Genomic DNA, 13,982 nt, shown 5'->3' on the forward strand with positions numbered 1-13,982 from the left:
CCGTAACGAGACACTCCTGTCCTGTCCTCTGTCAGTCCGACTGCCACGGCGCACGGAAAACTCCCCGCTCCCCTTCCTCCCTCCGCCTCCACTCTCCTCGCTCCTTTCTCCGAACATCTCCTCTCTCTACTGCTCCACTTCTTTTGATCGAGTCTGAAATAATGATGTAATGCCACACACAGAACCAAAGGGCCTGTCAGGCGTGCTCGTCACACTGGCCTGCGGGAGCCAGCTGCTTCTCGTTATTAATCACCAAGAGCCAGGCTGTGCCAAGCTGTGCCAAGCTGCGCAGAGCATCGCCGCGGGCGGCCCAACGTACAAGCCTGTCTGACATCAGCGATAGCGGCGACCTGGATGGTTTGGAGGCTTTGTCAAATCTGCAAAGATCCTGACAGATGAGAAGCCTTTTGAAATTGAGACACAACAGAAACATTAGGCGGGGTTCATTGCGGGCTTGTTTTTTTTCAAGTAGACACGTGCTGATAGTGTTTTAAAACAACGATGTCAGAGTAAGTTCAGACCTTCAAAGAGGAACAGTAGCTTGATGCATACCGCTTTGCCGATGAAAAGCATTGATTATCAAAATGTATACAGAGGTCTGTCAGGGCCTTTGTGCTCAAAGTGAGAGTGCTGTTGCTTTTGGACACAGCTATCTATCACACACTCACAGACACACACACACACACACACACACACACACACACACACACAAACACAGATGCACATACATGCATGCGCACAAATATGCACACACACACCTACATAAATGTATGTGTTCCTATCCAGGTGTTTCATTAAAGCTTGGCTCTAGTATACCCGGGAGACACAGATAACTTGTTAAGGTTGTCGGAGGCTAGGCTGTAAGCTTCAGTTCCCCAGCATCGTGATGCTGTGCTCTGCCTACTGCTCAGATGTGTGCTCAGGTCAGCGCTTGCAGCAGGACACAGAAGCTGCAACATAAATGGGTGACTCTGGAACCGTGGGGTCACCACTTCACAACAGAGTGCACAGCATGCAGACAACACACCGCAGCTGTGGGATTGACTATTGTCAGAAACGGATACATATTTCGTCCAGATGCTTCCACGGTTGTCTTCAGAATCAGATGCATCTTGCATTGTATGTCTGCCTCCACGAGACCAGTAGCTGTCTCTATAATGAGACGGCATGTGTGGTCCTGCCAGAGGTGATGGAGCCCTCCTCCTCCCTCCTTCACATGCCCCCCATCTTCCCCCATCGTTGCTTGACAGGTGGCACTGCTCCCAGTAGACAAAATGGAAAGAAGACATAGGCTTTTATGTAACGACACTTTGGCTGCTCTGGACGGCGTTTTTACTCAAAGGTCTCCAGGACTTTGGGTGCTCCCCTCTGCTTCACCGGGTACCATTCATCTGAGTTAGCAAAAGGCAACAGCTCCTTGTAAATGTGCACAGCTAGTTTTCATTTATTATTATTATTATTATTATTATTTAGTCAATTATCAGTGTTGGTGTTGTGAATTCTTAAATGGAAATTTCCACTTTAATTTAGTCTAGCCTGAAAACAGACATGCTTAGAATGGCATAGCAAATCTCTCAACAATTTTGGGACTACCTCACTCTTGCAAATCTCGTGAGACACTTGTGAGCACACAAAATGGGATCTCTTGTGTTGGGACAAAGTCATTTGTGCTGTATAGCTGTGAGACAGAGAGTTTGTGTCCCTTAACAAATTCCTGTGATATGTGAAGCTGCGGCCATTGACAAGTTCATACTCACGTACCTATTCAGTGTCTTGTTGGGCAGACAGCCGTAACTGCCATGTATCAACCCAGACTGCCTTGAAGGACCAGCTTTCTCTGCCATAAAAAACCTCTATGAGCCTCGTAAGTCTAAGTCCACTGGCCGAGGGGAACAGATTGGATTTCTAAAATGCAATGAAAGTAATAGTTTTATATAAGAACCTCAAGGATATAGCCCTGCTCAATATGTCTTACTTCACTGGGCTTATTTCATAGGATGGACAGAGTGTAATTGAATTGCTGAGCTGATGATCCATATTTACCCTCTGTGCCATGAGTGTGTCATTGAGCTGCCAGTGTGGATGCATAGGGTGGAGATTATGGCTTAGAGGTGACCTCTAACCTTTGACCTCTTTGCATTAATTGAGGGGGCATAAATGTCTTTTTTGATATATTGTGTTGAATGACACATATTGATTGCCTTAGGTATTGCGTAAGTGTGGTGTTTGAGTGATGATTTAAATTCGAATGACTGCTGATCTCTTGCAGTGTGTGTAGCATTTATGACCAATCCTTGTGTGCGTCGTTAGTGAGTTATGCAAGCTGTAAATGTAGCCGAGGTATTGCATTTCTCGTTTTCTTTCTTGCAGTTTGAGTGGAAACTAAAAAATTGGATTGGTATAGCGAATCCCCAATGACACTCAATTCCATCCTTGTAAAAAAGTGAACTATTTCGCTATATAGCATGGTCTGCCTGTGTGTGTGTGTGTGTGTGTGTGTGTGTGCTTTGGCTGGCTGGGAACTCTCCCGGCTGTGAGTTCAGCGCCTGCATCTCCTCAGCCCAGTCCTTGTGGCTATGAGAAGCGTTGTGTCCTGCTGTGATCCTCTATCAGAAGTGACTTGTGGCCTGTGGACAGGCGCTGACTCACGCCCCGGCTCCCCACGTCAGAGCACAGAGACAGAGCAGCAGGCTGCCGCTGAGGAGCAGCAACGGCAGAGACATCAGCAGCAGGAGCAGCAACGGCAGAGACAACAGCAACATCAACGGCAGAGACAACAGCGGTAGCGACATCCGTAGTAGCAACAGCAACAGCAGCAGCAGAAATGCCATACTCTCAACAGCCTATTCTTAAAAACTCTTAGTCGTATACAGTAAATGTGCTGTGTTCTTAAAAGCTCTTTGTGTACATATTGTACGTGCGTATGGCATGTATTGACCAATGAGCACAGAACAAGTAGATTCATGAGCATAAGGAATCCCTGTGTGCTCATCGCTCATATTGACCCTTAATGAATGCATGACACATGGTCTTGAAAACAACATGCATGGTCGGAAGAGCAGAAAAGTGAACAGAACAGCAGAACAGCTACTCCTGAGACCAGACATTCACATGCCACTGCTGTGCCAACACACAGCCAGGGCTGTCAGTGGACATTTGTGTGTTGTGGAACATGACTACGCTTATTTGTGAAACGCAAAAATGAAAGCCAAATGGATACATCAAGGTTTTTTCCCCCCAGAATGTGAGTGTGTATGTGTGTGTGTGTGTGTGTGTGTGTGTGTGTGTGTGTGTGTGTGTGTGTGTGTGTGTGTGTGTGTCAGGGGAGGGGGAACTCTGCAATCTGCCACTAACTGTATCCTCACTGGAGTTTCTGCATATGGCTTCCAGTGGGGATGGACTATACCATGGGAGGCATGACATGACTAACCTTAGGGAGCGGATGCCAGAGAGTGTTGTGAAGTGTGAATAAATATACTGAGTAAACTAAGCGGCATCCTCTCCCTGCTGTCTTTGTCAGGCACGCAGCAGGGCTAGCTCAAGGGACTAGCCTGCTAGCATGAAATGGGCAAGGCAAGGTTCGTGTACACTTGATGGGAGGTGACAGAGGAGGAGCTCTGAGATCAATTCTTGTTCGTTTGCCATGGCTTCATGTAAGTGTCACCTCTGATGTATGTTGCCTCTCCAAATGTCTGGTGGGCAGATCCGTTCTCTGGCTTCAAGGGCTGGTTTGGAAGGGCACATGAAACGTATTTGATTTAAGTTAAATGTAAGGCTCTGTTTTCCATCCATGAGGGTGACACAGCCGTATCATCCTTCAGAGAGAAGGAGAGAGTGAAAGACAAAGAGAGGGAGAGAGAGAGAGAGAGAGGGACAGAGAGAGAGAGAGAGAGTGCGAGAGAGAGAGAAAAGGACCAAGGAGTAGCAGAGAGGTATTAAAAATCGGAAGGTTTCTCGAATCCACTCGTAATTAATTAAGATTAAATTAGATTAAGATGTGGATCGGCTTATGTGGAACCGGGGTTCAATTAAATTATTTTTAATGAGGATTTTCATTTACAGGCAATCATTTGTTTTCTCTCTCCATCCCATGTTCGCGTCTGACTAGTGTATTACAAACATTGGCCCTAGGTGACACGCACTTGCTTCTATGCATAATAGATACACATTACTCATTTTAATGCAGTTGTAGCAGCAATGTAGTAGTATCATCATGGGGATCCAATTTCATTAGAAAAGCAATCCAATCTAGAAATCATCACTTAACTGTATACACCTACAGGACCATAAATGTCATTAAATGCTGTATGAAGCGCTCGGTTGGGTTGTAGATGAAAGGTGTGTACACCGTGCATGTTGCACCCTAGTGTATATACAGTATGTTCAGTAAAATTGAATGATGTTTTTACTTGGAGATCGTTTCTAGAGCAAGGATATGAAACCGGCTGTAAACAGCAGGCGTGCTTACATACAACAGCGCAGCGTGTGTTATTGTACCATAGCGGCACGCACCACACACCTGTTTACCTTGACGCGTTCCCTGTAGTGTGATTAAAGGCCTTGTAGTATAATTACCAGGATTTATGGAAAGGAGATTGCCTGGATGGCACCTTCCTTCTAGTGCCAGATCTGTTCCAGACCCTCTAATAAACAGACACCGAGCTCACAGCCATGCTGAGAACTGAAGGAAGAAACGCTCAAAGCTGGGCCAGTGGAGAAAAGGAAAGTGTTTTTTTTTCTTTTAACACCTCGGCTTGGATGTGTTGCCCAGGTTTTCTCCACTGATTGGCAGCAGCTGCCTTTCTGTCTGTCTGAGCAAGTCCTCGGAAGCGAAACAGGGACGTGACAGCACTTTGATTCATAATATCAAGGCAATATGGCAGAACGCTTTTGTAGTGGTCCATTCAAACTCTGACCACATGAATGATTCTGTATCACTGAGCTCTCTCCAGTTGTGTTCACCGCAGGGGCAGATAATGGCCCTGGCCTTATGGAGGAGGGATTCATTTTCTAAGGGTGAGAGGCAATGGTCATTGGTGTTCCATGAAGTGCTCAGAAGGATGTCCGCCGACCACAGTGTTAATCATTCGACCTGACCATGTGCTGATGAGGCCACCCCTTGAGGCTCATATGCTGCCTGTGAGCAGGTGCTGTGCCAATCACTCGTACACTTGGTTCCTTGTCTTTTCCTCTCACAAATAACACCTCTGCCTGCAAATGAAGGAGACGTGTCTCTCAGGAGGTCTTTATTGTGTAGCAGTCGACTGGAATGGATGTGCAGAATAAATGTGCTGTTCTTTTCTGCTGCATAATAGGCTGATATCTGGAATCTCAATCCACTGTTGTTACTTTATTGAGTATTATCAACTCAGCACTCTAGTACAACAGTGAAGCTTGGGAGGGTTTTAGTAGTGCTAATACAGATGAGGTCTCAGAGATGTTTTCGAAACTTGGCTGATTTAACTTCAGACCTCTTCTTGCTTTGCGATTGACAAAAAAGCATACAACAAAAACCTGACCCTCAGGGTAATATGATAGTAGATGATGGTTGCTGTGGTTAGTAGAAGTTAGTTGTTAAGGTATACTAGTTGTTTGGTAGAAGTATAATTCCCTATATTTCCATTGAACTTTCTCCCCCCTCACTCCCACACACACACACACACAAAAACCCTTTTGCTTGTGCTGCGTCGATGAGTCATAAACTGGAGCCTATTAGCAGGCAGATCCGCATCCTCACAAGACCACCCGAGACAGCCCCTGCTTGAGCATCATCTTTCAGGACCCCAGGGTGGGGGTTAGGAGGGTGGGGGTCTGAACGAAGGGGAGGGTGGGTGGGTGGGTGGGTGGGTGGGTGCATTTTCACAGAAAAAGCCATTATTCAGTCAGCATGACACCCGAGTCCTTCAGGCGGGTCTGATGAGCCTTTGACATGCTGTGCAATTATTTATTTAGCCACAGATCGTGAGGTTGCATCTCTACCCCAGCGCCACTCTGTTTGGACTCGGCGGTGGCGGAGGGATTTGCTCATTTGTCTCAGGGCAGCGTAAAAAAAAACACCCCGCGCTGTGAAAACACCTTAATTGAGTCAATAGCCGTTGTTTATCCTGGAGAAGGCCACCGTTTCAAAACTCACCTTTTATCGACACGACACGACCTGACGATGAAAGCAGAAATCAAGCAGGAAAAGAGAGCGAGGTGGAGGACGTCCTCCATCGTTCACTCCTGACAGTGTGTACCAAGCCCTGTGTAGCTTTACTGAGCCCATCTCCTCCACTACAAATAGCCTACTTTGATGTCTCTCAAAATAGCCATAAATGATGGAAGAATACAAGGCTTTTGCATTAATTATTTATTCCACATGTATGCGTATGTATATATTTGCCATAACAAAGTTACGTCTTTTGCCCCTTGAGCACAGAAGACTGAAAACAGGCTGTTTGTGTGGTCTCTGGCAGAAATGGCTGTTGTTGTTGTTGCAGTGAGCTTGTGTTTTGGATACCAGCGGCATGATTCTGCTGTGAAGCCTAGAGGAATCTATTATCCAGTTTTATAGTCATGTCATGCAGTGTTGAAGGCTTTATGGTTCTCATCTTTTATTGGGTCGAAACTGTACTTTTACTTGTTGATGTCCTCCACCTGTGTAATTTGTTTGTTGTGTTGCTGACGGATCTTTCACCTCTTTGATGAAGGAATCAAATGTATGGGTTGGAGATGACAGTGTTGCTGTACAAACTGTCCTGTCATCAAAATGTCAAACTATCTGTTTTTTGTCCCCCTCTCCATATTGTTTCTCCTCTAGTACAAGCAAGTAGAGCAATACATGTCCTTCCATAAACTGCCAGCGGACTTTCGGCAGAAAATCCACGATTACTATGAGCACAGATACCAGGGGAAGATGTTTGATGAAGAAAGCATTTTAGAGGAGCTCAACGAGCCACTACGAGAGGTAAAAAAGAATATATAACACATATTATACTCTTTTGTAATGGGGTTGTAGTGATAATATACAGATATTGGATTATTCTGTAAGTTACTATATAATATTCTGTCCTTGAATTAGACCTCATCATATGATTGTTAAACTTCATAATGTTGTCACCCTGTTGTAAGTCAACAAAGCTTTTTCTAACATAGCCTCAAATACCTTCATGAAATCCAATTAAATGATCATTATAATTATGAAAGGAAACCAATACCATCCATTGTGAAACACTAATATTTGTCCATGCTCTATCATTATCTATCAAAAACCACTCTCTACTTCTGCTTAACCCCTCTCTCAGGAAATTGTCAACTTTAACTGTCGCAAGCTAGTAGCTTCCATGCCTCTGTTTGCCAACGCTGACCCCAACTTTGTGACCGCCATGCTGACAAAGCTGCGCTTCGAGGTCTTCCAGCCTCACGACTACGTTGTCCGCGAGGGCACCATTGGCAAGAAGATGTACTTCATTCAGCACGGGGTGGTCAGCGTGTTGACCAAAGGCACCATTGGAATGAAGCTCTCCGATGGCTCCTACTTTGGAGGTAAATATCAGACAGACTGAAATCGGTATCCATATGGTTGGTCACCTGTTTTCGCCTGGGCTATTGGAGACTTAATGGTCCTAACCCCTTAGAGCAAAGCCCTAAAATGGGTCATTCTGATCGTTTTTGAGCTACTTGACATACAGTCTTGATTACTATGGATGTACAGATTTCACAACAACTATGCCTTGCATAAGGAGAGCTTAACTTCTGAAACACATTGTCACTGTAGGACACTACCTGTCAATGTATTGTACACATTTGAAATAACTGGAAGGCTGGGATATCTTTGGAAGTTTCCAGATTTTTAATATGGCCAGACTGTAGTGAACCTTTCGTCACAGATCACTGAGCTCAGACCTTTCTCTCTCTCTAAGCATTTATTTTTATAATTCATGCCTGACTGCAGGCTGTAGTGCTCGGCGGTATGGCTGAAGTATTCCAAGTGCTCGGCGGTATGGCTGAAGTATTCCAAGAAACTCCCACTCTCAGAGGCTTCAGTTCTCCTTTCCACAGTGACCCTGTGAGCCAGAACCAGCCAACCCTGAATCTTATTCATTCAAATTCACGGTGATGTGCTTGTGCACAGGTCTGTCCTCTAGAGGCTCTTGTCCCACATTCAGATGGTCCTTAAGAGCATGTGCCGCGACCTTGCGCTGTTGACCCAGAAAATGGCTGCCATTCTCCCTCCTTTCTGTGCCCAGTACTCTTGAGGCAAGGTCTAGAGGCTTGATTCCTCGCCCCATTCTGTGTTCTTTTTTTGAATAGACCAATAGAGTTCAGTGGTGCTGCGAATGTGCCAGTCGCCAACAGGCAGGGGAAGAAAAATTCAGCACGTACAGAACATGTGGCCAATTAATAACAGCTACTTAGTGGAGCAGAACTGCTATGACAGTGAAATTTGTAATGTCAACCACGGAATTCTCCAGCCCTTTGTCTCACTATACAGAGACCAGTCGTTTAGAGTGGCAGCATCCCCTAACCTCTTACTCCATCAGGATCAAACCTACACACACAGGCATGGACTATTTAGTCCTGAATGCTTTTACCTGCTGTGATGTTATATAGAAAATGGCATGTGAGCTAGGGTATGTTTTAATGTAGCTACTCTTATCTGTAAAGGATCTGAGTGGTGTAAACAGGCTTTAAAAGGGTGTGTGTGATTGATGGACGGATGGATGGATAGATAAAGGAATGCCTTGGAAAGGAATAGGCTAGAGGATTTTTATTTTTTTGCATTTTCCATCCTGTGACAAGAATAGAGAGCGCTTTGTTGTCAGGGAGAAGCGTCAGGGCAGGGGTTAAGTCGCGGTGACACGCCAGCAGGCATGCTTCCTGTGCCAGGAGGGGCGCCCATTAATCTTCCCGACTGTAAATCCCACATCAGATATTTGCGGCTGCTCAAGATGCCCAAGGACAGAACCCTCATTTTGCCCTCTGAATGAAATGGCAATCTCGAGATTGTGAAGGAAAATTACCCATGACATTATCTCACTGTAGCAATAACAAGATACAGTCGAACACACTCAACTTGAAGGTGCCAGATATGACAGGAGCCTATTGATATAAATCCAAGCTGAAGGAAATAATCAAAAACTCTGTTGGCATGTGCATATCTTAAAGTGGAATAGCCTATTGTAGAAACTGTATAGAAATTCTCTGTATTTTTGTGCATCTTCTGAACCAGCACACACAACATGACAGCTCAGCTTCTAGCAGAGATTGCCCATTCACTTGACTGCACCTGGTAGTTGCTCAGTGCTCCAGGCTATACATAGTGGCTGCTGGGGAAATTAACATAAAGAGCGCACACAGACATTTCTGCAAACTCAATAAATGATAAGCTAAGAGCGTCTTGCTAAAAGCCAGAGAGTAAGACACATAGACATCTGCTAAGGGAGATGAGGCAAGTAATGCAAGGGAGTGATGGTTACCAAGACAACACTTAATCACACGGAAAGGTAGTAACTCATACTGAGTGAACCGCAGCATTGTGTGTAATGATATCTCATCAGGCAACTGCTTTCAACCTCTCAATTGTCAAATAAATCAGAGTTGAGTGATTTAGTTGTATTGGCAGAGATGGTGACTTGCTTTAAAAACCACATTCATGCTCCTCGTCATTTCACTACAAAATGACACACTCAGTTTCTCAGAGTCCTCAAGTCTTAGTTCAATACAAAAAACATTCTGAATTAATGTGCTGCATTAAAATAGCAAAAAATAGTTCCACCTTGACTTTTTGACTCAGGTTATAGCTTTGATTATTTTTATAGTGTGAAAACCTGATGGCTACTCTGAAGAAATATAGACCATCATTTGGGGGCGAGAAAACTGCATATAACAGCACCATCAGCAGCTTGTGTTTATGCATTTGGCCTTCCAAGGACACGGTGGCTAACCAAGCGCTTTTCCTGAGGGCAGACTCGCAGTAACTAAAATTATACAACAAGAGGTCCTCATCAGGTATTCTGACCATGCACTGCTTTCAGGGGGGAATACTGGCATTCAACTGTTTGTTTGTTTGTTTGTTTCGTTGGTTGTCCGCACGTATAGAGATTTGCCTGCTGACCCGCGGGAGACGAACTGCGAGCGTCCGCTCAGACACCTACTGCCGCCTCTACTCGCTGTCAGTGGACAACTTCAACGAGGTACTGGAGGAGTACCCCATGATGAGACGAGCCTTTGAGACGGTGGCCATCGACCGACTCAACAGAATAGGTACGTGCCAGTCACAAAGGGCCACCCCATTAACCCCGTGTTAATCTGACAGGCTTTTCAGGGCATACAAGACGACCTTCTGTACTGGGATAAGGAAAATTCGTCAGCAATACAATGCAGTTTTGCAACATTTGTTAGTGCTGTAAAGACTATTATGCAGTGTTTCCACAGGCTGTGGTAAATGACAATGATATTTTCAGACGACAGATCCAGAATGAGCAGCAAACACATGCTTTCCTTTGTACTGCGTTTACACTATGGCACCACCAAGGACGTCACCTAGTGTGTGGAATGGCTGTCATCTAGCTGAGTGTATCATTTGCTAAACAGAGCAACCCCCCTCCTTCCACCTCGCACACACACAGACACACACACACACACACACACACACACCTTTCACATTCCCACAAGGTCAGTGCTCTGCTGAGGTCAAACACGGACACACGACACACCAGATGTTTCCAAAGGAGCATGATGCATGCGTCTGCCACCTGCACACGGTTGCCATGGCAGCTGCATTAGATCAATTCATTCCCTGGGTTTTTCGGGGGGCTGATGATGAGCGCGCTGCCTCTGATCCTGTAAGTGTTTGTGTTCGAACCCACAACACTGCAGTCCATGTCCCTGTGTAACAGCCTCTGGATATGAGATGTTTGAGCTAGACGAGACAGCGCAGCTCAAACCAATGTTTATGTAATGAACTGGATGAAAGGTGATGTCAGTGGTAATTGGGTTCATATTATCTGAAAAGGCTAGGGTAATGGAAAACAGTAGAGAATAATAATTGACAATACAATAGCAATTTGCATCAAAATAACCAATACCAATACGCAATCCTGACATCCTAAAATGTGAACTTTTTTCGTCAAACTTGAATATTTATGCTAATGCTTTTGTGGCATATCCCACATCTGGGACCTTTTCATTCAGTCCACTCTTTTGTTGACGCTGCTCTAGAGAGCGTTACTCCTCTACTACGCCCCCCCCCCCCCCCACTCATATCATCCTTAGGTCTGCCATTTTGGCTCTGTAGCCTGACTCAGTCACTCTGGATGCAAGCCTTTAAATAGAACTACACCAAAGACAAAACAATGCATAGAAAGAACTTAGTATGTGTGGGTGCAGAGAGCATGAAAGAAATCCGAAGAGAAATAAAAACAGAAGCTACTTGACAAAGATGTGAAGCTGTGACTGAAAATAAGCCAAGAAAAAAAGGGTAGAGGACTAAATTGAGGAACAATTATGCCCATTATTGATGTGTTGCTCCTAAGCATTATTGACGCACTGGAGAGCCGGGAAGATGGCAGCTGGAGATGGTTCTCAGATTTGGCCCCTGCTATCTGCACAAGGCCCCCATGAAGAAGGCAATTTCAGCCGCAAATTGTTTTCTCCCGGCAAATAGGCAGAGGCAGAGACAGAGGCAGCGCTAAGAGCGCTAATGTGACTCAGCACAAAGCACTCCACTCAACCTCCCAACCCCACCACCTCACGGGATGCTGTGTGTGTGTGTATGTGTGTGTGTGTGTGTGTGTGTGCGTGCATGTCTGTGTGTGTGTGTGTGTGTGTGTGTGTGTGTGTCTGTGTCTGTGTGTGTGTGTGCGTGCTCTTGTCTGTGTGTGTGTGTGTGTGTGTGTGTATTTCTGTGTGTGTGTGTGTGTGTGTGTGTGTGTGTTTGTGTGTGTGTGTGTGTGTGTGTGTGTGTGTGTGTGTTTGTGTGTGTGTGTGTGTGTGTGTGTGTGTGTGTGTGTGCGTGCATGTCTGTGTGTGTGTGTGTGTATTTCTGTGTGTGTGAAGTGAGCTCTTATATGAGTGCTAATCACACATACCAATAAAATAAATGCATTGTCACACATGCAGTCTGGGTAGGTGAGCCTGTCCGCCCCATATGAATAATGGACTACAATGCATAAACACCAGGAGGAGTCTCCCAGTCCTTTTTATAACTCAGAATGTAAATTTAATCAGGGATTTCCAGGTGGGCAAACATGTCTGTCCTCATGTGCATAGAGCCTGGCAGAAGAGGAGAGCATGTTGTATTATTCAGCCATTTCTTTAAAAATTCAAGATGGTCTTGTGGCTTAAATATTCGACTTGTCGTAAGGAGAATGGCTTTGTATTAATATCACCCCTTAATGTCAGAAGAGCTGACAGTGGCCATGATGAGACTGCAGGTTAATGATGATCCATCACCGTCGATGTGTCTAAATGTACCAGATGGTGTATGGAACACATAGTAACCCAGTTCCAGCACCATTGTGTTCTCACACTTTTACAGCTTTTTCATGTATTCATAAGATGCAGCTCGTGTTGTACTTTTTTAGAAAGTCTCTGGCCCGTATTGAAGAAGATCTGCCATTAATGGGATTAATAGTCAGTATTTGAATTGTTTTTAATTCACAGGCAAAAAGAACTCGGTCTTACTGCACAAAGTCCAGCATGACTTGAACTCGGGGGTCTTCAACAACCGCGAGAACGAGATGATCCAGGAGATCGTGAAGTATGACCGCGAGATGGTGAAGCAAGTGGACCTGCAGCGCCCGCGCTCCATGTCCATGACCCCCTCCATGCAGGGCGGGAGCATGTGGGACCCCTCGCCCTCCGCCCAGCCTTCCGCCATCGCCACGCTCCAGCAGGCCGTGGCCATGAGCTTCTGCCCCCAGTTTGCCGGCCCTCGGGGCACGCTGCAGTCCCCCCGCATGGTGCGCCGCTTCCAGGTCCTGCAGAACGTCCCCAGCCCTGTGTCGGTGCAGCAGCAGGCCACCAACCCAGCGCTCTCCGGCGGGGCCTTCGCCTCGCCTTCCCACAGTCCCCTGGCAGCGAGCAGGACTTTCCAGTACGGTTCCGGCCCAATGGGAGGGGCGGCGTCAGGCTCACAGCTCTCGCTGATCCAGCAGCAGCACGCACCCAGCCCCACGCACCGGCCCGCCGCCCACCGGCGGAGCACACACTCCCTACAGGACGCCCGGGCACTGTCCGCCTCACAGCCCTCCCTCCCCCATGACTGCAGCAGCGGCGGCCTGGGCATCCAGCCAGCGGAGGTGGCCCCCAGCCCCCCCCAGTCCACGCGGGTCTCCTCCACCTCCATAGGGCCCCCGCTGGCCCAGGCCCAAGCCGGTGTGGCCGGACCCCTGGTGTTCAGGAGCGCTCTGCCCCAGAGGATGGCTCTGACCCACCAGATGTCGGTGGGAGCCTTCCCGCCAGCCGCCCTTCCCCCGCTCAGGCCCGCCACTTACGAGTCCGGACGGCACAAGAAAGACTCCATAGTCAGCCTCCCAGAGACGGACCAAATCAGATCTAGGCTATCTTCCAATTTGTGACCTTGAGGGGGAGACATTTTAGAACAATCGGGATTGTTTTGGGGGGCTTTTCTGCCCTCCTAATAACTCCCCCCCCCCCCCCTCCTGTGACCCATGGACTCTTCTTTGAGAATGTATGAGAATGTGTGAGTGCAGCGAGAATCGCAGAGGAACCTGGAGACCAAACAGCATCAATACACAATACTAATTCACACAAAGTCTGTACAATTAACAAAGCTGAGATGTTTCTGTTTCCACACAAACAGGCATAGGTAGTGTGTCCTTAGAATGCCATTTGAGTACCTTCCTTTGCTGTTTGCCGTAGTCTTCCTTTCTGTATGTACCAGATTTCTTATGTGCAGTTCAATGATGCAAATGAAGCATGAGTTGGGCTGTTAATAATGATGACCTTGGATTTCTTTATTTCTTATAACTGTAAAT

At 46.4% G+C, this 13,982-nt stretch overlaps 1 protein-coding gene across 1 annotated transcript in view; it reads left to right on the forward strand.

Annotated features, from left to right (window-relative positions):
• hcn2b (hyperpolarization activated cyclic nucleotide-gated potassium channel 2b) overlaps positions 1–13,562 on the forward strand; it is a gene marked incomplete at its 3' end in the record, with an annotated part of 32,443 nt that extends 18,881 nt beyond the window's left edge. The window contains exons 5-8 of the mRNA XM_080831896.1: positions 6,800–6,946; positions 7,284–7,524; positions 10,081–10,245; positions 12,646–13,562. Of these exons, the coding sequence (XP_080688022.1) occupies positions 6,800–6,946; positions 7,284–7,524; positions 10,081–10,245; positions 12,646–13,562 (1,470 nt within the window). The remainder of the gene's footprint in view (positions 1–6,799; positions 6,947–7,283; positions 7,525–10,080; positions 10,246–12,645) is intronic.
• Between the last annotated feature and the right edge of the window lie 420 nt (positions 13,563–13,982).

Source organism: Sprattus sprattus (genome assembly GCF_963457725.1).
Source record: "Sprattus sprattus genome assembly, chromosome: 2".
In the NCBI taxonomy this organism is placed as follows: Eukaryota; Metazoa; Chordata; class Actinopteri; order Clupeiformes; family Clupeidae; genus Sprattus; species Sprattus sprattus.